General features: G+C 40.7%; 1 protein-coding gene across 2 annotated transcripts in view; it reads left to right on the top strand.

Moving 5' to 3' along the window:
- The first annotated feature begins 14,387 nt into the window (after nucleotides 1–14,387).
- The window catches only part of PREX2 (phosphatidylinositol-3,4,5-trisphosphate dependent Rac exchange factor 2), a 300,270-nt gene continuing 292,405 nt past the window's right edge, over nucleotides 14,388–22,252 (top strand). For both annotated transcript variants that reach the window (XM_060200550.1, XM_007527146.3), the window contains exon 1: nucleotides 14,388–14,955. In XM_060200550.1, the coding sequence (XP_060056533.1) occupies nucleotides 14,815–14,955 (141 nt within the window). In that variant the 5' untranslated portion in view covers nucleotides 14,388–14,814. The remainder of the gene's footprint in view (nucleotides 14,956–22,252) is intronic.

Below are 22,252 nucleotides of genomic sequence, written 5' to 3'. Positions count from 1 at the left end.
CAGCTGGTTAAGTGCACATAGCTCAAAGCGCAAGGACCAGCTAAAGGATTCGGTCTTGAGCCCCCAGCTCCCCACCTGCAGGGGCTTCACAAAAGCTGCGAAGCAGTTTTGCAGGTGTCTATCTTTCTCTCCCACTCTCTGTCTTCCCCTCCTCTCTCGATTTCTCTCTGTCCTATCCAACAACTATGACAACAATAATAATAACGAGGAGCAACAAAATGGGAAAAATATCCTCCAGGAGCAGTGGATTCATAGTGCGAGCACCGAGCCCCAGCAACAACCCTGGAGGCAAAAAAAAAAGTTATAGTTTCAGGAACCAGGCAGTGGTGCACCTGGTTAACACAAACATTACATTGCACAAGGACCCACATTCAAGCCCCTGGTCCCCACCTGCAGGGGGAAAGCGTCATGAGTGATGAAGCAGGGCTGTAGGTGTCTCTCTTCCTCTTTCTCTATTCCCCCCCTCTCAATTTCTCTCTGTCTCTATCCAGTAATAAATAAGTAAAAAGATTAAATAAAATAAAGTTATAGTTTTAAACATATAGGTGGAAGATATTTTCTTCTCATATATATATTATCTATTATTTTAATGAGAGAGTTACAGAGAGATAGAGATGGAGACAGACCAGAGCACTGCACAGCTCTAGCTTACAGTGGTGCTGGGAATTGAACTGGGGACCTTAGAGCCTCAGGCATGAGAGTCTTTTTGTATGTCTTTTTTATGCTATCTCCTCTGCATGGAACATATTGTCTACATTTTTTTTTTGCTCAATAGTCCAATATAGAGAATAAAACTATTTCTTACATATTTACATTATAAAAGGTAATCATATTTATTTATTAGTTATAACAGAAATAATGTAAAAAGATAATTTAATGTTTTTTGTTCAATATTAACTTTCTATTAATATATCCCATGGAAATGCAGAACCAGATGTTATTTAATTATCATACTAGAGACTGTTTGCTTTCTTATTTCTAATTTTAATGAAATGGCTTTAGGGTTTCTCCATGTGAGATAATATTTACTACAGGCCCTTTGAAATATAACTAAAATATGCCTACTAGCTTTCTACAAAATGGAGGACCTCCCCAACACTTCATCTGCACTATTTCAGCTTTTAGGTCCATGATTGGTCAACAATTTGTTTCGATTTGTATGTTAACTCTCTTTTCAGCCACCAGGTTCCAGATGCTAGCAGGACTTCTCTGGACAGACAACCCCACCAGTGTGCCTTGGAGCTCGGCTTCCCCAGAGCCCTTCCCCACTAGGGAAAGAGAGAGGCAGGTTAGGAGTATGGATAGACCTGTCAACACCCATGCTCAATGGAGAAGCAATTACAGAAGCCAGACCTTCCACCTTTTGCACCCCACAATGACCTGGGGTCCATACTCTCAGAGGGTTAAAGAATAGGAAAGCTATCAGAGGAGGGGATGGGATATGGACATATGGTGGTGGGAATTGTGCGAAGTTGTACCCCTCTTATCCTGTGGTTTTGTCAATGTTTCCTTATTTTATAAATTAAAAAAAAAATTAAAAAGTAAAAAAAAACTTGCATAAACTGTAAATATAAATATTTAGTATTGGCTTTAGGTGTATAGTCTTTATAGTTAAGTTATTTACTTCAATGCCTTCTTGGAATTGTTATTATATTCATTGCTGTATTTTATCAAATTTTACTTCAGAATGTATTCAGATGAATGAAGTTTCATCATAAATTTGTTAATTAGTAAACTGGAATATTCTGATGTTGACTTCCCTACTATTCCTCATGCAAGTCCCATTTGATCATTTTATACAGTGTTTAAGAATAAACTAAATTATTTTATTAAAAGCCAAGTACTATTAGATTAAGTTAAAAAAAGAAACCCAGATGTATGTTGACTTTAATAATTACCCATAAAGCTAATATTAAAAATTCAGAGTAGTATAAAATATTAGGGATGCAGAAATAACAAAATATAAATAATTATGGTAGGGATTTTAATCTAGTCCCTTCATAAATCAATAAAATGAGAAGAGAGTGAAAACTGAAAAACTAGAAAAAAATTTACTGAGCAAGACTGCAACTGCCAAAATTTTCACAAGAAAATGAAAATATAAGTAGAATTCAAAAATTGGGTCCATCTCCACTATTTAAACAGGCACCAGGATTGATGACTTCTAGCTTATATATAAAATCCACTAATCTAAATATCATCTAACTCTCCATAACCCAGTTTTGCTAGCTGTCTTATCTTTTTATATTATGAATCTGGTATAGCCCTTATAACAAACTTTATTAAATAGCACAGGAAGGGCTACTCATCCACTGTTCTTACGAACATAGATACAAACTGTAAACAATTGCAAGTAGGATCCATTAAGTTGACTTCACATTTTATTTATTTATTTATTTATTTATTTATTTATTTCCAACAAAGTTATTCCTGGGGCTTGGCATGCTTGTATGGCATGATAAATCCACCACTCCTGGTGGCCTTTTTAAAAATTTCTTTATTGGGGGAATTAATGTTTTATATTCGATAGTAAATACAATAGTTTCTACATGCATAACATTTCTCAGTTTTCCACATAACAATACAACCCCCACTAGGTCCTCTGATTTCACATTATTTTTAGAGCAAAAATATGATTTGAACACATCAAGTATGGGAGGAGAGAATTGCTGAGAGAAATCTGCCCAAGAAATGCACATTTTTCAGTTGAGGAATAATGTTTGTTTCCCATTTTCTTGTTCCCTCCTCCCTCACCCCTGAGCCTTTTACTGTGCACATTTTAAACTGAGCTAGAGTGTAGTTAACAGAGCAATTTTGCATTTTTGATGCAGCCAAGCCCAAGAAGTTTGAATATACATGCATAGTCTTCCAGGGCTTAGCAGTTTGGTTTTTAAAAAAATTACTTATTATTGGATAGAGACTGAAATTGCGAGGGGAGGAGTGGCTAGAGATGGAGAGAGACAGACACCTGCAACAGTGCTTCACTTGTGAAGCTTTGCCCCTGAAGGTGGGGAGCAGGGGCTCGAACCTGAATCCTTGTGCACTGTGATGTGTGTGCTTAACCAGGCGCAGGACCACCTGGCCTCCCCAGTTGTTAACATGAGAAAAGTTCCTCGCTGGCAACTGCTGAGGGAATACACAAATGCTGGGAAATGAGCAGCTCCTGGAGGAAAAGAATCACTCTTCAGAGACCCAGATGTGTGACTTGAAGGCAGTTCCACAGCTGTGACTGGTGTCCTGAAATTCAGAATATTTCCCAATCTCCTAGTCCCTCTATTGCACATCAACTGTTTTTTCTCATGTATATGTGATTCTGCTGTCAGATTCTGCTGTTCTTGCCACCTCCCAAGCTGCTGTGGTTCTAATGGAGGGAATATATGCCCATTCCCAGCCCATGCAGCAGTCCTTACCTTGGCAAACAAACTGGAACTAGATGTCCTCCTTCTCTGCCCCACCTTAACCCTTACTTATGTCTCATCTTTTCTCCCTTTCCAACTTTACCTTTTTGGGTAATTTCTCTTCACATATGGTTCTCAATTCAGTTTAGTTTAGAAAGTTATTCAGCACATTGGCAAGTAATGGTTACAGATCACTGAAAGTTACACTGATGAAGATATGCGGTGGTTTGATAAGTTTGCCTACACTGAGCTTGCAGTGACTTTAGCAGCAGTGGCAGACTGAGAGTAGCAGTTCTGATGGTAGCAAGTTGAGCGAGGGTAGCAGCAGTTTCCATGGTGATAATGTTGGATTCAGAAGCAGGGTATGAATACCGGTCATGGACACTGGTCATGGACAGGAACTTCTCCATAGCCAATGGCTACCTTTCCCCCACTTGCCAAGGACAATGGAATTGCTTCTCTGGTCTTTCTTTTATTTCTTTGCCATTGACTTGAGTGGGCTATAATTCAAACTCAGCTCTAGAAGTTGGGAAATAAGAACAGAAGGGAAAACACAAAACAGAACTTGGGCTGGATTTGGTATATTGCTCCAAAGTAAAGGACTGTGAGCTGGAAGTGAGTGTTCAGGTCCTGGTACATGATGGCAGAGGAAGGCATAGGTGGGGGTTAGAATGTCATGTGGAAAACTGAGAAATGTTACACCTGTGCCAACTACTGTATTTTTACTGTACTTCACTAATCCCCCAATAAAGGGAAAAAATTAAAAAGATACATTTATGCTGAAGGATTAAAAATTAGAAAGACTTGTATTTTATTTTTCTTGACCTCTTCTCCCTCTCTTTTAAAAATATTTATTTAATTAATTAATTTGATATGACAGAAACAAATTGAGAGTAGAAGGAGAGAGAGAAAGAGACTCCTGTAATAATGCTTCACACCTTGTGAAACACCCCCCCCCCCCCCGTAGGTTGGGACTCAGAGCTTGGACCTCAGTCTTTGTGCATGGAAATGTATGCCCTCCACCAGGTATGCACCACTCAGCCCCACCACATCTCACACACCCACCCCTGCCAGTGACCTCTTCTCTTAGTCTTAATGATCATGGGAGCATTTCCTCAAATGTGCAGACCAATCATATACAGGAACAACATAAGAGTGTCTTAACCCCACTCATTTCTTGCCTGAGGTCTTGTCTATTGAAATCTCTAGGCACTGATGCTTGAGATACATGGAAAAACTAGAATAAATCATTACCCAATGGGGCATTCTCTAACTCAGAATGAAAGATGATGTATGAAATCTTCTTTCTTCTCTCAGGTGAATAGTTCTGTGATGCATGTCAGAAGACTCCTCAGAAGGTCCCCTAAGATAGAGACTCCAGTTTCCCAGGTGGTCATGGCCAACACTATTATACATTCTTCTTCTCTTTAAAAAGTTGATTTATTTATTAACATAAAAGAGAGAGAATGAGAGAATAACTCTGGCACTTGCAATGCTGGGGACTGAATTTGGGAACTCATGCTTTTAAATATAACACTAATCAGTGCACCAAATCCCTGGCTTCCATATATCCTTGTATTGATTTCTTCTTATTCTCTGTTTCATCCTTCTATTCTCTTACTCTTGATTTCTAGAAATGTATTTTCATATAATTGAGCTATCCATTAGCTTTGGTCTCTCACTTTGTCTACTGAGGAGACCTTGATAAGACATTAATTCTATATAGAGTGATAATCCTGGAGAGCATACTAATGAGTACAGGAGACAAGATAATTAAGTGGTAGGCTGGTGTCACTATATGGCTACAACATGAGAATATAGGGCATGAGAGTCGTGACCATGGTAATTAAAAGAAGTGAGTAGATATGGAAGATGTTTTAGAGAGAGAAATTAAAAAGATATGGGGTATAACAGAAGTAAAAAGTGAATCATAAAAAATTATTGATAATTTTTCAAATTTTAAAAAATTAAAAAATAATGTATTATTGGATAGAGACAGAAGGAAATGGAGAGAGGAAGGGGATGTAGAGAGGGAGGGAAATAGAGAGAGACACCTGCTGTCCTACTTCACCACTTGTGAAGCTTTGAGGACAGCTTGCAGGTGGGTACCAGGGGCTTGAACCTGGGTCCTTGTACACTGTAATGTGTGTGCTTACCCAGGTGTATCACTGCCTGGCCCTGATAAGTGTGTGTGTGTGTGTGTGTGTGTGTGTGTGTGTGTGTGTGTGTGTGTGTGTTCACTACTTTGGGTCACTTTTTTTCCCTAGTAGAATAGGAGTGAGTCAGAGGACCAGAGAAGACAACGCAGTACAGCAAAATTTCCCTCAATATGGTAGGGACCAGGATCTAGCCTGAGTCACATACATGACAAAGTTGGGCTCCTCCAAGGTGAACTTTCTTGTCTTCTCGATTGTTTGATAATCTATCTTATTGAGTCAGAATAAAGAAGTGTCACAGATTTGGGGGGCAAACAATTATTTCAGTTTTAAACATGTTATATTTGACATTTTATAGTACAATCAAGAGGAAATGGCCAAGCAAGTGTTGGTAATGAATTTCCTGGGCCTAGGATAAGTGTAATGGAGAAAAATATGAAGCTGTCATGAGTGTGCAAATGCTTTTTGAAGTTGTGAGCCAAGAAGGATGAGTAGGATAAAGAAGGTCTAGGATCTAATTCTTAGGAACACTAATTTTTAGAAATGACCCAGAATTCAAGAAGGAAGATCAAAGAAAAACTAGAAAAATGATTTCACAGAGACAAAGAGATCTTTCCAAGTATGATAGTCAATTCCTTCATGTGCCACAGAATGTCAAATAAGACAATAAATGAAAAATTTCTATTGGATTAGAATCATAAAACATTGGTGAGTGTCACTGAAGTAACAGGAGAGTAGTAATATGACAGGAATTTGAGAAAAGACTAGGAAGTAGAGAAAGGACAGTGTCCTCACCCTCTCTTCACAGTAAAAAAAAAAAATGCCATAAGGCAGGTGGTCTAACTAACACAGATTTATTGTAATTCTGAAGATTAGAAATGCAATATAAATGGTACTGGGCTACAACCAAGGTATCAAAAGGGCTGTGTTTCTGCTTTGGTGGGAGTTATCTACGGAAGATTTGTTTTCTTTGCATTTTCCAGTTTCCAGTAACTGTCTTGATTGTGTTTATCTCTTCTGTCTGCAAGGTCAGCAAGTTTGCAACATTTATTCCTTTTAGTCACATTTCACTTAGAGACCATCCCTGAAAAGTTCTTTGCTCTAAAAATTATTTTTTAAAAGATTTTTTTAATTAGTGAGAGAGAAAGAGGGAGAAATACCAATTCAGAGCATCATTCTCACACATGCCATGACAGAACCTGAACGCAGTATTTTGTGCTTGAGAGTCCAGTGGTTTATTCACTGTGCAAAGAATCCAAATCACAAACTCTCTGTTTTTAAGGATTCAGATAATTTGCTTTGGCCTGCCTGGATAATCTAGGACAGTCTGTACCTCAAGTTTCTTAATTTAGTTATATCTGCAAATGATTTCTTTTTGTAGCATACTCACAGTAGTGATGATTAGAATATGAATTTTTGGGGGGTGGAGAACAGGGTTGGGTTAGGAATAATTTTATTCTTCCCACCAAAGGCAATGAGCAGAACTCTTTAGATATTTTTACAGGGAGGACAATAATCAGATGTCGCTTGAAGTATGTGAAGTTGGATGGGGATTTTTAAAGGAAATTAAGGAAAAGGAAGGTTAAACAGCATATGTGCTCTGAAAGGGCAACATTTTTCTAAGACTAATCACATAAATCTGGTTGCTTATCATACTGGGATGACTGTAAGTTAAGTTTTCACAGAGGGACAGTGGTTGTCCATCACAGGATAGGTTAAGATTATAAGAGTGATTTGGGGTTAGTTGTTAAAATGACCACACCTTCGGAATATTGCCAAAGTAATTCTATCCCAATAGTTGTTTGTTTTGATATGCCAGCAACGTTGTATCTAAAGCTAGAGAAGGACTTTTGAAAGCTGTGTTTTGTCCTTCTACGCAATACTCATTCTAAAATCCTGTGTGGTTGTGATTGGATTAATTACATTTCAGTATACCTGGTACTTAATTATGACCAAACTGCCATAAAAATTATGTGAAAGAGAAAGAAGAAGGGAAAAAAAGGGGGGGTAGTGAGGGGAGGACACTCAGAAGTAGTAGGTGGGGGTCCTGACAGTGGCACTCAGGCTAAGAGCAAATATTACCGAGTGCAAGAATCCCTGCTGCCCATCTGCAGGGGCTGCTTCAGGCATGGTGAAGCAGCTCTGCAAGCCTCTCTCTCTCTCTCTCTCTCTCTCTCTCTCTCTCTCTCTCTCTCTCTCTTCAGGGATGCAGAGGTTACATAGGCTCTTATGCTGAGTATCAATAGATATGGGCCCTAGGTCAGATCGATGTGGCTTATAGTTAATGGTATTTATATACTTTCCTCTTATTTGGGACGTACTCTCTGCCCTGTTCCAGCTTTCTAGTCCTATTCTCAACTCTGACACCATCTTCCCAGACAATGCTTTTAGCTCATCTGCATGTTAGCTATTGGACTCAAACAAAAATTAATAAAGTCAGGGGCCTCTTGGAATATACTTAAAATGGACTTACTAGCTTCTTCCCACACCAAGACCCTTACTTCCATCTGCTCTGTTCTTACCTTTAGGTTCCTGATTATTAAACAGTTTGTTATGCTTTATATCTGAATGCTTTTCAGCCACCAAGTTTCAAATGCTACTAATGAAGCCAACCTGATTTCACTGGGCAGACAACCTCACCCACGTATCCTGGAACCCCACCTCCCCAGAGCCCTGTCCCACTAGGGGAAGACACAAACAGGCTGAGAGTATGGATCAACCTGCCAACACCCATATCCAGCAGAGAAGCAATTACAGAAGCCAGACCTTCCACCTTCTGCAGCCCATAATGATTCTGGGTCCATGTCTCCCAGAGGGATAAAGAATAGGAAAGAAAGCTTTCAGTAGAGGGGATAGGATATGGAACTCTGGTGGTGGAAATTGTGTGAAATTGTATCCCTCTTATCCTATGGTCTGTCTTGTTGATATTTTTTAGTTTATGAATAAATTAAAAAATAATAGGAAGCTTCCAACGGAGGGGGTGTGTCGTGGAACTCTGGCGGTGGGAATTGTATGGAATTGTACCCCTCTTATCCTACAATCCTGTTAATCATTATGAGGTCTCTAATTAAGGAAAGGGAAAAAATAGCTGCCTGGAGTGGTGGATAAACAGAGCTATCACTGAGCCCCAATAATAACCCTGGCAGAAAAAAAAAGTATTAGTAATTGTGACTTAGAAAACAAGAGAAGGCAAGGCCATATGAAAAAATGGGCAAATCTATATAAATATATCTATAAATGTAGATATTTATAGAAATAATAGTTAACCCATATCTGTGATCTTAGAGGAACTAATGCAGTTTCCAGTGAAGGGAATAGGGACACAGAACTCTAGTGATGGGAAAGGTGTGGAATTATGCCCCTGTGATCTTATAATTTTGTAACGCTTTATCCACCATGCCACCTCCTGGACCTCAGGATGTCAGTATCTTACACAAGGTGAGTAAGTGTCATTATCAAATCACTAATAATAATTTAAAAAAATTATGTGGAACTGAGAAATTAAACATGAATTATAAACTAGATTAAAAATATTGCTACATCCTGCATAAAATGATTGCATAGTAACATATAACTCCAATGTGTCTATAGTATTTTATGCCCGTGTATATGAATCATCTAGATTAGGCTGGAATAGTAGAGAAAATTTCAGAACCAATTTTTCTGATTAAGACTAATGTGACTCTTAGAATTCTCCATTTTACAATGCTACCAATCAGGCAATAAAATTGCAATCAAGCAATCTTTCCATTTTTTCCCCACTGCTGTTACCTTTTAATCTTCTAGCGTTTGCCCTTCTTCCGTAGCCAGTCAACAGCGTCGGGTTGAGCCTGATGTAAAGTTTCGAGACCTCCTTTGAATCTGGAGAGGTGGCAGTCGTTGACTATGTGGATCATAGTCTGTCTGTAGCCACAGGGGCAGTTCGGGTCGTCTCTGGCTCCCCAGCGATGGAACATAGCGGCGCACCAGCCATGGCCTGTTCGATAGCGATTGAGGAGGGCCCAATCATAACGTGCTGGGTCAAAGCCGGGTTGACGCTTGCAGGGGTCTGTGATGAGGTGTTTGTTCTTGACCTCAGCTGACTGCCAACTCTGTTTCCAAGAGTCTGGAACAGAGAAGTTCAGTGTAGGCGTAGGAGACCAGATTGGGTGACGAGACGTCAAGCGTTGAACAGGGTGGGCGAAGATATCCGCGTATATTGGCAGGTCCGGTCGAGTGTAGACGTGGGAAATGAACTTAGATGATGCCGCATCCCGACGAATATCTGGCGGGGCGATGTTGCTAAGAACTGGCAGCCATGGAACCGGGGTGGAACGGATGGTTCCAGAAATGATCCTCATGGAGGAATATAATTTGGAACCGACCAAGTGGACATGGGGGCTATGGAACCATACTGGGGCACAGTATTCTGCAGTGGAATAGCATAATGCCAGAGAGGATGATCGTAGTGTGGAAGCGCTCGCACCCCATGAGGAGCTGGCCAGTCTTGCAATGATGTTATTCCTCGCGCCTTTTAATGAACTTCAGTATCAAATGTGATATGTTACTTTATTTGGGTAAATGCTAGACTTATAATGTTAGGGAGGCTAAAATGGTCCTTATCTGAAGTTTGACCAAGGAAGGGATATCTATCCCATTTTAAAATCATTTTCATTGAGCAGTTGTCAATAGTTTACAGTGTAGGCATTGACACATGGGTATAATTTCATTATGCACCAGGACCACAAGGTTCTTTACAGTTCCTTCTGCCCCCCTGCTTCCCCAGAGTCCTTTACTTTAATGCAATGTACCATGCCCAGTCCATGCTTCATTTTGTGTTCTCCCTCCCTGTCCCTATTTAAGTCCTGCTTATAAGTGGGATCATTTGATGTTTGGATCTTTGTCTTCTTTTTGGCTTATCTCACTAACGCGATCTCTTCAATTTCCACTCAAGGTGATGCAAAGGAGATGACTTCATTTTTAACAGCTGAGTAGTATTTCACAGTGTATATATACTATAGTTGTCTTAGCCACTCCTCCATCTGCCCTTGGACTTCTGGGTTGCTTCCAAATTTTGACTGTTACCAGTTGTGCTGCTATAAACATAGGCATACATAGACCTCTTCTGATAGTTGTTTTATCCTGTTTGGGTTAATCCTCAGGAGAGAAAGTGCTGGGTCATAGGGTAGGTCTATTTCTGGTGACCTGAGGTATCTCCAGACTGTTTTCCATAAGAGTTGGGGCAATTTACACTCCCACCAGCAGTGCAGAAGTTTCAGAAAGGGCTTCTTTTCATACAATGAGACAACTTTGGGCTGTTCTGTCTGTCAGAGTCATCCTGGCCATAGAAAGGCCACTATGCAGTGTGCCTTGCTTTTTGAATTGTATGATAATGGATTCTAAGTGCACCAAATTCATGCATATAAAATAAATTAAATGACTGAACCAGTTTGCAATTTAGTTTCTCCTATCTTTTCTTTTTCACCTCACATTTTTTAAAAATGGGACGCATCAACCTCATTAGTCTTTCAGGAAAAAACTGGATCCTGTTCATCATTTTGTTAGTTGCTTTTCTTTTCTTGGTAAAGCAAAGCTGAAGTTTAACAGAGGAAGTGGGGAGGGATATAATACATTCAGAGTTTATAAAAGACCTTATTTCCCATCAAAGTGAAGGTTTCCAGATACATCAGCCCTATTTCCTTTTCTTTCTTTCTTTCTATTTATTTATTTATAAAAACCATAGGATAAGAGGGGTACAACTCCACATAATTCCCACCACCAGAACTCTGTATCCCATCCTCTCCCCTGATAGCTTTCCTATTCTTTATCCCTCTGGGAGTATGGACCCACGGTCATTATGGGGTGCAGAAGGTGTAAGGTCTGGCTTCTGTAATTGCTTCCCAGCTGAACATGGGCGTTGACTGGTTGGTCCATACTCCTAGCCTGTCTCTCTTTCCCTAGTAGGGTGGGGCCCTATGGAAGTGGAGCTCCAGGACACATTGGTGAGGTTGTCAGTCCAGGGAAGTCTGGTCAGCATCAGGCTGGCATCTGGAAGCTGGTGGCAGATCTAGGGGATTCTGGGTTGCAGGCTGCTGCCTCTTGGAGCTCATGGCAGCTGAGGCTCCAAAGTCACCATCTTGGCCCTGCCCCCCAGCCCTGTTTTCTTATGCTGTTGTATCTTTGATGAGGAATTAAGAGCTCCAGTTAGAGTTACAGAAAACACTGACTTAGCAGGAAGAGCTACCTGTTGTCCTGATGCTCTTCACTAATCATAAGTGATATTGAAGAGCTCAAGAAGCAGCAGGAAAGTGGGCAGAAAATACTAATACCATAGTAATTTCTACAGGAGGCACTTCTGAAAGAGACTTGAATGTGCATAATGAAAAGAAATATTTTCTTTCTACTAGCTTCCTTTGCACATCTTTTTCCTTTGCAAAGTATTCATTGCTTTTAAAGAACAATTAAAGTATTATTTGTTCACCCTTTCGATAGTTGCTAATGTATGTGACATTTAATTTCATTCCACTGTAAATTTAGAATGTTGGCTCTTAAAAGTTACTGTGCCTAAAAATAATTTGAGGAAATTATAAGAGGAGTTTAGATCTTACATCTGTGAGATTCTGATTCAGTGTAGGATGGGGCCAAGAAATGTTCATTTTAAGGACCTCAGAGGACTGTAATGTCAGTGTTTGTAAACACCATACAATATTTACATAGAGATCAGGGACTCTGTGGCTCTCTGGTGCTAGCACTGTGCAATATGCGAAATTAATGTTTGTTTGTTGAATTGAGATGAAGGCTTTGCATGGGTCAAACTCCATTGGTGATTCGAACTCAATACGTTGCCCTAAGAAGTGAGACTGAAGGGGCTGGCCAGTGGCACACCAAGTAGAGCTTTTATATTACTGTAAGCAAGAACCCTACTTCAAGCTCCTCTTCCCCACCTGGGAGGGGGGAGGAGCTTCATGAGTGGTGAGGCAGTGTTGCAGGTTTTCCTTCCTTTCTCTCCCTCCTTCTGCCCCTCTCCTCTTCTCAGTTTCTCTGTCTCTACCCTAAATAAATAAACAAATAAAGGAAATATTAAAAAAACAAGAAGTGATATTAAGGTTGGCAAAAATAGCTCAACTGGGTAGTGTACTTTCTTTCATCATTAGTGCAAACCAGGATTGAACCTGTTTAGGTGTTCTGATCTCTTACCCTCTCTGTGCCTCTATTTCTAGCTTAAAAAGACAGCCTGGAGTGTTAGTGACACTGACAATGACAAAATAATAAAAGTTCTGAAACCCTCATGGGTTACAAATACTAATTTTTATGGATATAAGGAGTTTTCCATTGGGAGCAATTGATAAGATGTATTACTTCATCTAAAAGAACACCTGATGGAAAGTATAATTTTCTTTTTTACATTGGAGAAAGGCACATACCTAGGAGGAAATACATTCACTCCTTGCTGCTTGTAGTAATTATGAAAAGATACAATCATATTTGAGTTGTAGTCACCACTGGATGTGTTCCCTATGTTTTCTGTTTGTTTCTTCTGTTTATTGTTTATTATGTAGTATGGAATCTGCTCTTTTATGTGCCTTGTCTTTTGTTTTTCCATCACAGGGTTTGAAGCCATTTATTTACTTATCCTTTGCTCATGACTATCTCTAAAGATTCATGTGCAAAAGAAACAGGAAAAATCACATCAAGCTTCTCACATATCATTTTGGGAAATTCTGCTCTTAACATAAGAAGAAAATTGCAGTCCCTTTAGTTTCATCACACAGGGGCATAGTGACTCACCACACTGAAAAGGCATCACTTAGAAAACTGATTATTTTTAATATATTCAAAGAGGAAAGCATCTTTAGTTTTCAGTTTTTGACAGTGTTATCAAGTATTGGAACACACTACCATAACACTGCCTTACATCAAAGCATTACCTCATGTGTCTATTTGAATATTATTAGTGTGGGCTGTTTAAAAGTTGTTCTAAGTAGAAAGAAATGACTGAAAATGTGTGGGCACTATTGGAACAATATACTGGTATATATGTGTATTGTTTGCTAAGTTAATTGAAGATATTCAGTTCTCATTAGATTCTGAATCTTGTTTCTAAGCACAAAAAGGCAATAAATATCAGGGCAAAAGTTTTGTGTTTCTATTTTTAGTTCCTATGATTTTTCTTTATATATCTCGATGTGCATTCAGTAACAGCTTCGCTTCTTCAGTTAGTGACACCGTCTTAAAACTGGCACTATTCTTGCCTCTGATTGATCTTACATGCTATCTTGGTGTTGAAAAAAAAATTAAAGACATGTCAAAGGTCTCCCTCCACAAAAGCACAGTGAAATGGTGATGCTTATTGTATTTGGAGTTTATTGTAAGAGCCTGGCTGTCACTTTCCCAGAGTCTTCATTTATTATGCTAATTGACTTTTCAAGTACTGGCTGGGATGGTATCAGTCCCTTGAGATATTCTCAGTTGAGTTTTTAAAAAGCAGACCGGTTCTGTACTTGAATAAAACCAAAAATCAATGCGTTTCTTAAAAAAAAAAAAAAAAAAAAAACAGAGGACCAACGCCATGGTTGTTTTGTTCCCATCCAGTTATGTAACTGTGGGGACTTGTTTCTTTGCTTTCAGGGTTTGTACAAAAACACATTAAAGCTAAACAATAGGCTGGAGTCACAGGAGCAACCCTGGAGTTGTGTCTTGGAGTATGTCCTCCTAGGTCTGGGAATCTCCAATTAGTTCCATCTCAAGGGTGTGTATGTGAGTGTGTGTGTGTGTGTGTGTGTGTGTGTGTGTGTGTGTGTGTGTACTTAGCTGGCACGCAACACACTCCCCAGGGCTGTGTTTCCTTTTTCCTGAGATTTGGCGAAGGGTAAAGGGTCGGAGTCACATGGATACAAAAAGCATTTGATTGATGTCCAAGTCACCGCTGTGGCTGCCTGAGCCGCCTTCCCTCCAGTCTGGGCCGTGTGAGGCCGGAGCAGCGGGGCAGGTCCCGGGCCAGAGAGCTCCAGCTCCCAGGAATTTGCTGCGCACAGCCCCGCACCAACCGCGCCAGAGTTCCCGAGCGAGCCTGCTCCTCCTCCTCCTCCTTGTCCTCCTCCTCCCCCTCCTCCCCCACCGCAGCCTCTCCCCAGCATGTGAAGTCGTAGGTCCCTCCCGGGACTTTGCGGAGGCAGCAACTTTAGCGTCTCGCCTCCCAGAGCCCGGGGGCAGCGGAGGGCGCGCGGGGCGGAGAGCAGCGCAGCGCAGCCCAGCCTGCAGCCCCGCATCCTGCTCCCACCATGAGCGACGAGAGCCGCGGGGATGGCCGCAACGAGAGCGCCAAGGACCTGGAGAAGCAGCTTCGCCTCCGGGTGTGCGTGCTCAGCGAGCTCCAGAAGACCGAGCGGGACTACGTGGGCACCCTGGAGTTCTTGGTGTCGGTGAGAGCGCCCGCGCGGAGACGCAGAGAGGCGGCGGGGCGGGCGCGGGTCCCCGGGAGGCAGCGGGAAGCGTGCGCGGCATTGTCTGCGGAGGGACCAGGGGCTGGGTCCTCGCGTCCGGGTCGCCAGCGCCAGGCTCCTGTGCGGATTTCCCCCCTTGCACTGAGTTGCTAGGGCCTTGGAGAGCTGAGGAGTTGAAAAGTTAGCTAGCATGGAAGAAGGCACTTGCTCAGGGAATCCCTGATGCCTCTCTTATCTTCCTTCACTTTTTTTTATCCACCTTCCTGGACTGCTTCCTCATTACATTGTGTGATGTTCTCCCTTCCCTTCCTTCCTCGGGATTTTGTTTTGAGTCTTTGGTTCAGTGATTAAAACTCACCCTGCAACATTTTAGGCACACTTGATTAAAAAAAAAATCCTTCATTCTTTTGGAGCAGGAGTTTACTATTTAGGTAACATGGCTGTGAAGTTCCTTTAGTTAGAATAATCTTTGAAGCATAGGATTTTGTTGGGGGTTACAGAAGGAGCACTGGGGTTATGAACTCTAGTAGCTGTTACATATTAATACCACATGTAGGACTCACCCCATTTTAGTGCTGTAGCGTCTTCCCTCACCCTGTCCCCTCCACGCTCCTCCCTCCCCCCACCCAGTTTAAATTTGGCCCCAGCTCAGCTCCTGCGATCCCTGTTACTGAGGCCAGTAGAGTGGTAGAATAAAACTCGTGCCAAGCAATTTCAAGATTTCCTAGAACTGGTAGAAACTTAGTTTTAAAGTTTCATCTTGACTTGATGGAAGTCTGCTTTGAAACCCTTTCGTTCACTTTGCAGCCAGAAGGGGCAAGACTGAGTTAAAGAAACTTCGGGGATACCACTCAAATTTGAATTTTATCTATTCAAGGCTGCAAAGATAAATCATTTGGGGATAGACTGCTTTTTAACCCAGACACCTGGGAAATTACCACTGAAAGACTTTTTTTTTCTTTTCTTTTTTTTTAGTTTTAGTACTCAAAATTTTTCTGACCTTCTTTTTCCAACATTCTGTTCCTTTACCTCCACCCCCTAAGGGAAGTGTTTCAGAGGTCAAGCTTCCTGTTCAATTTTCTGAAAGATGTAAACCTTTTGCTTACAATCACAATAGAGGAAATTTACTTCTTGGCTATGGTTAAGAAGGAAAGGAAGAACAATGGATCCAGGGGTGTGAGATACACTGAGTGGCTTCTGAAAACAAAATCAATATATTTGAATCCCAAGTGCCACATTCTTTAGGAACACAGATATTTGAGAATCAAGTGGTAATTGGTGATAAATAGGATTGCTATATACTTTCTTTTAGTAGTGTCAAAAAACATTATGGTAAGTATATAGACCCAAAAACGTTTATCAAGAAACTTTGCTGGTGGCAGTTTTTGACTTTTGAAGATTTTAATTTCTTTTTATTATTATTATTATTTTAAGATTTATTTCTTTTTTGTTGCCCTCGTTTTTATTGTTGTTGTAGTCGTTGTTGTTGGTGTTGTCATTATTGGATAGGACAGAGAGAAATGGAGAGAGGAGGGGAAGACATAGAGGGGGAGAGAAAGATAGACACCTGCAGACCTGCTTCACCACTTGTGGAGCGACTCCCCTGCTGGTGGGGAGCAGGGGGCTCCAACTGGGATCTCCAACCAGCATCCTTACACTGGTCTTTGTGCTTTGCGCCACGTGTGCTTAACCCGCTGGGCTACCGCACGACTCCCAGATTTTAATTTCTTAAATTGTATTAGTTATTACTTTTTGCTGGCATATTACATAGTACTTTGCAGGGCTAGTTATGCAAAAGACTGTTATGCCTGAGGTTTTGTGGTCTCAGGCTCAATGTTTAATGCTACCACAAGCCTAGAGAGCTAGGCAGTGCTCTGGTCTTTCTCTCTGTGTCTTTTTCTCTTTCTCTCTCTCATTAAACATAAATAAATAGAAATATTTAAAAAATGTGCTTTTCAGAGTGTTAATTCAGAAGCTGAACAGCTAATTTAATACTCTACCTTAATAACTGATTTGTTGATTTTTATGCAAAACATTATTTTCCCTATATTATTTTATTCATTTATTTTAGATAAAAACAAAAACGTTGAGAGTGAAGAGGGGGGATAGATAGACAGACAGACAGACAGATAGATAGAGTTAGAGAGACACACACTTGCATCACTACTTCACTGCTTGTGAAGCTTCCACCCTGCAGATGGGGACTAGGGACTTGAACCTGGGTTCCTGCACTCTAGTGTGTGCGCTCAATCAAGTGTACCACCGCCCAGAGCTTTGCCCTACTATTACTACCTTATTCCTAAGATAGAAAAGTTAGTAACATGGAGTTAGGTGAGAAATTATGGCCAGGTATTAAGCATGAAGCTCTGAGTTTGACTCCTGGCATTGTGTGTGCTAGAGTGATGTTGAGTGCTTCTCTGGTTTCCTTTCTCCTTCTCTCTTCTCGCTGTAGTAAATAAATAAATAAATAAATAAATAAATAAATAAATAAGAAATCACAGAAAGTATAAAATAAATTGCTTATTGAGGAATTACAGACTTTCTATGTTTCTTCATTTTTGTTCCCACTCTTGCATACATATGTTCACTCATACACACGTAGATGAACTATTTGACCTAAGTTTCATCCTAAACCAAAGCTTACCTGACTTATTTCTAGTCTTACAAACATGTGAGAGTGCATTCCTCAGTGAAATTTAAATAGTTGTTACATTAGTCATGGTTTTAGATTTTTTGGTCAACACCACCAGCTGTGAATGAGGATGAAGTATAGTTCCTGTCTTTATTTGTAAGAAGATCAAAAGTCAGAAAACAGACTTTTCTTCCCTGGTAGGCTCACCAGTAAGCAAGGAAAATGGCATTATTCCCCTTGATGACATGCTCGATCATGTGACTTGTGGGGAAAACTGACTTCTATGTGTTATACTTTGGATTCCCTTCTGTCCTCGTTTTCCAGCCCTTTGACCTGTTAGGAACAGTGCACCTTTACTTTCACTCCACCCCTCCTCCATGAACATTGCCCCCTCCCCGCATACAAAACATCAATCGGTTTGTATGCATTTTCTCTCTAGTTGTTGCCCAGGCACATACTTTTTGAACAAAGTTTTGTTTTTGAGCTTGCTTGTTCTCCTGTAGAACAACTCTTTCCATGGAGTGTCATGTTTTCTCAGGCCTTTCCTTCCTCCTTTCCTTCAAAATATTTTATTTATTTACTTTTTTTTTTAATGAGAGTGATACAGAATGTGAAAGACCAGAGCACCGCTCAGCTCTGGTTTATGATGATGCTGGGATTGAACTTTGGACTTCAGAGCCTCAGGCATAAAAGTCTTTTCCATAACCATTATGCTGTTTTGGCAGTTTCCCAGGCCCTTCCTTCCTTCCTTTCTTTTTTATTTTTATTTTTTTGCTGCCTGCTGGATTCTTACTGAGATTTCACAGTTCACCTCCTGAAAACTTCTCCAAGTCCATCTCCTTTCTCTATCTAGCAGACTGGTGTACTCACAATTTTGAATCTCCTTCCTTTTTTCTTTTCTTTTCTTTTCTTTTCTTTTCTTTTCTTTTCTTTCTTTCTTCCTTTCTTTCTTTCTTCCCTTCTTTCCCTCTCTTTCTTTCTTTCATTCATTCTTTCTTTCTTTTTTTTTTTCCTGCCACCAGGGTTATCGCTGGGGCTCAGTGTCCGCACTAGGAGTCCACTACTCTTGGTAGCCATTTTTTTCCCTTTTTATCCCCCTCCAATTTCTTATTGGATAGGACAGAGAGAAATTAAGATGGCAGAGAGCGAGATAGAGGAGAGAGAGAGACTTGCAGACCTGTTTCACTGTTTGTCAAGCTTCCCTTCTGCAGGTTGGGATTGGTGGGTTTGAACCCAGTTTCTTGCACATGGTAGCATGTATGCTTAATCAGATACACCACCACCCAGACCTCTATACCTCTTTCACAGATAACATTTGCACTTGTCTTGATTTGTTTAATTCTACTGGGTTATAAGCCAGGTACAGGGGTACAGATTACTCCTTTGTGTTTCTCTAGAGTTTTGTTCAGTATTTGTGATGCTGTAAATACTTATTGAATGAATAAGTGATACATTGATCTACCCTTTAACCTACCACTTAACTTAAAAAGATTTATTTTATATATCTTTTCATTTAAATATGTATCTTTTATGTAGAGAGAGTGCAAAGAGAGTACTACTCAGTCATAATGAGATACTGGGGACTGAACTTGTGACCACATGCATAGAAGTTCTTGGTTCCACTTGCTAAGTCACCTCCTGGGCCAATGAGCCTCATTTTAATGGATATTTTCGCAGTGAAGGGGTGTCACAGTGGGTGGACTGCTGAATTCTCAAGCAAGAGGTCCCAAGTTTAGTCTCCGGCATCTCATGTTCCAGAGTGATTTTTCTGGTGTTCTCTCTCTCTTTCCTCCTTTCTGTTTCATTAACAAATGGTTAAATACTTTAAAGGTATTCTGAAGACAGTTTCTCAGTTATCTTTAAAATCCTTTTTTCACTTTTCTCCTATTTACTCTGAATAGATTATGGAAGCTATGTAAGTTTTGCTTATATCTATATAACACTGTTTTAAATTAAACATAGTAATTGCTTAAAGCAGGAGAAAAACAAGCAGAAACATGATTATATTATTATATGAGGCATCAAAAATATTATAAGATACTATTGTTTCAGTTAATTTTTTTGCCTCCAGGGTTATTGCTGGGGCTCAGTGTCTGTACCACGAACCCACTGCTCCTGGCAGCCATCTTTTAAATTTTTGTTGTTGTCATTGTTGGATAGGACAGAGAGAAATCGAGAGAGGAGGGGAAGACAGAGAGGGAGAGAGCAAGACAGACACCTGCAGACCTGCCTCACCACTTGTGTAGTGATCCCCTTGCTGGTGGTGAGTCTAAGGCATGAACAGGGCTCCTTACATCCGTCCTTGCGCTTTTCACTATTTGCGCTTAACCAGGTGCAACACCACTCTGCCCCCAATTTATTTTCTAAAATTTTTATTTTTAATCATGGATGGGTTAACATTTTTGGGTGACTTATCTTAAAGTAATAATTCATTTTTAGGTCATAAACAGAATGTTAGAGAGTGACTGAATTTGGCTAGAATTTACATGATTGTTTTCTCGGAAAATGAAATTTTGTGTATCACTAGAAAGACTCTAAGATATTTCTTACAAACAGTGATTTTTATGGACCTAATAATCAGTGTTTATGTCTGAAGTCTGGACATTAGTTGCGGCTGGTTTATGTTTTGTTACTCAGTCATAGGGTTTGGCAGAATCGGGATGGTTCAAGAACTTCAAATGAAGACAGGGCAGACTAGAGGGTGGCCTCTTCCATGCTGTCACTTGTGGTCTCATGGATGTTGATTTAGTGTTCTGCTATCACTATTTTGAAATTGCAGCTAATTTTATCTCTGAACTTGTGTTTCGCAAGTGAAGTCCCATGGGAGAGTGAAGTCTGAGCAGAGAAGATAAATGAAAGTTTTATATTTCAGCACACTCAATAGCACAATTCCCCTGCCTTTTGCATACAGGTCCTCACATTTTTATTTTGTCCTGGGTCTGGTAAATTCTGTAAATATGCTTAGCTGACAAATGGCATGGGGCAGGAAGGCCAGCTACCTTTTTTTTTGGCTAATGGGGACACTTCTGAGAGTGAAAGGGAATACTCTTTGTATTTACATTTGGAAGTGAGGGTAGACTACGATACCTCTGGGAAAATCCTGGTTTTCCAAGATAGATGGAAGTCCATCAAAGCATAGACTGGGACCTGGTGGTGGTGCACCTGGTTGAGTGCACATGTTACAGTGCACAAGGACCCGGGTTCGAGCCTCTGTTCCCCAACTGCAGGGGGAGAGCTTTGTGAGTGATGAAGCAGGTCTGCAGGTGTCTCTCTGTTGCTCTCACTCTCTATCTCCTCCTTTCCTCTAGAATTCTGGCTGCCTGTATCCAGTAAAAATAAAGATAATTTAAAAAAATAAAGCATAGACTTTGAAGGCCATAAAGCTTACCTGGAAGAGTGCCTGCAGGGCAGTAGGGGAAGCTTTGGTGCTGTAGTGTCCTTCCCTCTGTCCTTTTCTGTCTCATTTTTATTTATTTATTTATTTTTTAATTTTTATTTATAAAAAGGAAACACTGACAAAAAACATAGGATAAGAGGGGTACACTCTACCACCAGAACTCTATATCCCCTTCCCTCCCCTGATAGCTTTCCTATTCTTTATCCCTTTGGGAGTATGGACCCAGCGTCATTATGGGGCACAGAAGGTTGAAGGTCTGGCTTCTGTAATTGCTTCCCCGCTGAACATGGGTGTTGACAGGTCCATCCATACTCCCAGCCTGCCTCTCTTTTTCCCTAGTGGGTGGGGCTCTAGGGAAGTGGAGCTCCAGGACACATTGGTGGGGTCATCTGCCCAGATTTGTCTGATTGGCATCATGGTAGTGTCTGGAACCTGGTGGCTGAAAGAAGACTTAACATATAAAGCCAAACAAATTGTTGACTAATCATGAACCTAAAGGCTGAAATAGTGCAGATAAAGAGTTGGGGTGGGGGGGTGTCTCTGTTTTGTAGATAGTTAGTAGGCCTATTTTAGTTATATTCCAAAGGGCTCATAACTATACTAGTGTTCTTTTTTTTTTTTTTCTTTTTTCCTGAGCCTGACATCTGATAAGCAGGTGGATCCAAGTTATTGTCTGGGGAGATGATGTCAAGGTTGGAAAAAGGACCAGAAAGTTGGATCAGGGAAGAGAGTAGCTCCCAAATATGGGAAAGGGGTATAAATATTGTTGATTGTGAACTCCATCAATTTGATCTGATCTGGAGCCCATATTCAGCTTAGGAGCCTGTGTGACCTCTGCATCCCTGTAGATCTGAGCTCACATCCTGTGGTCATGAGTAGGAACATTCCAAGCTGCCCCAATATCAGGACCCATCTTCCTCAGGTAGAACATAGTGTATGTTGTCCAGCCTCCCTTCAGTGGATGAAACATTCTCTACTGTTGTTGATCCAAGTTGAGGGCAAGGTCCTATGGGGGGGCCCACAAAGGGGTCTATTGTGTTGTTCCTGCTAGAGATGACCGGTAACAATGGTGAGAGGGATTTATTCGAGGCCCATCATGTCTGTTTGGGAATCTCAGGACTCCCAGACTAGGGCCCCAGCTGATGGGGTGGCTTGATAGTGACTAAAGAGTCATCATTAAAGTATGCCAGTCTCTTGCCCTTATTCAGCTTTTGTAATCCTTATTTTGATAAGGTTAGCTTTGGAGT

The sequence above is a fragment of the Erinaceus europaeus genome, chromosome 1 (assembly GCF_950295315.1).
Source record: "Erinaceus europaeus chromosome 1, mEriEur2.1, whole genome shotgun sequence".
NCBI classification, from domain to species: domain Eukaryota; kingdom Metazoa; phylum Chordata; class Mammalia; order Eulipotyphla; family Erinaceidae; genus Erinaceus; species Erinaceus europaeus.
The sequence above is the reverse complement of the archived record's forward strand: the minus strand, read 5'-3'. Positions and strand labels throughout refer to the sequence as shown.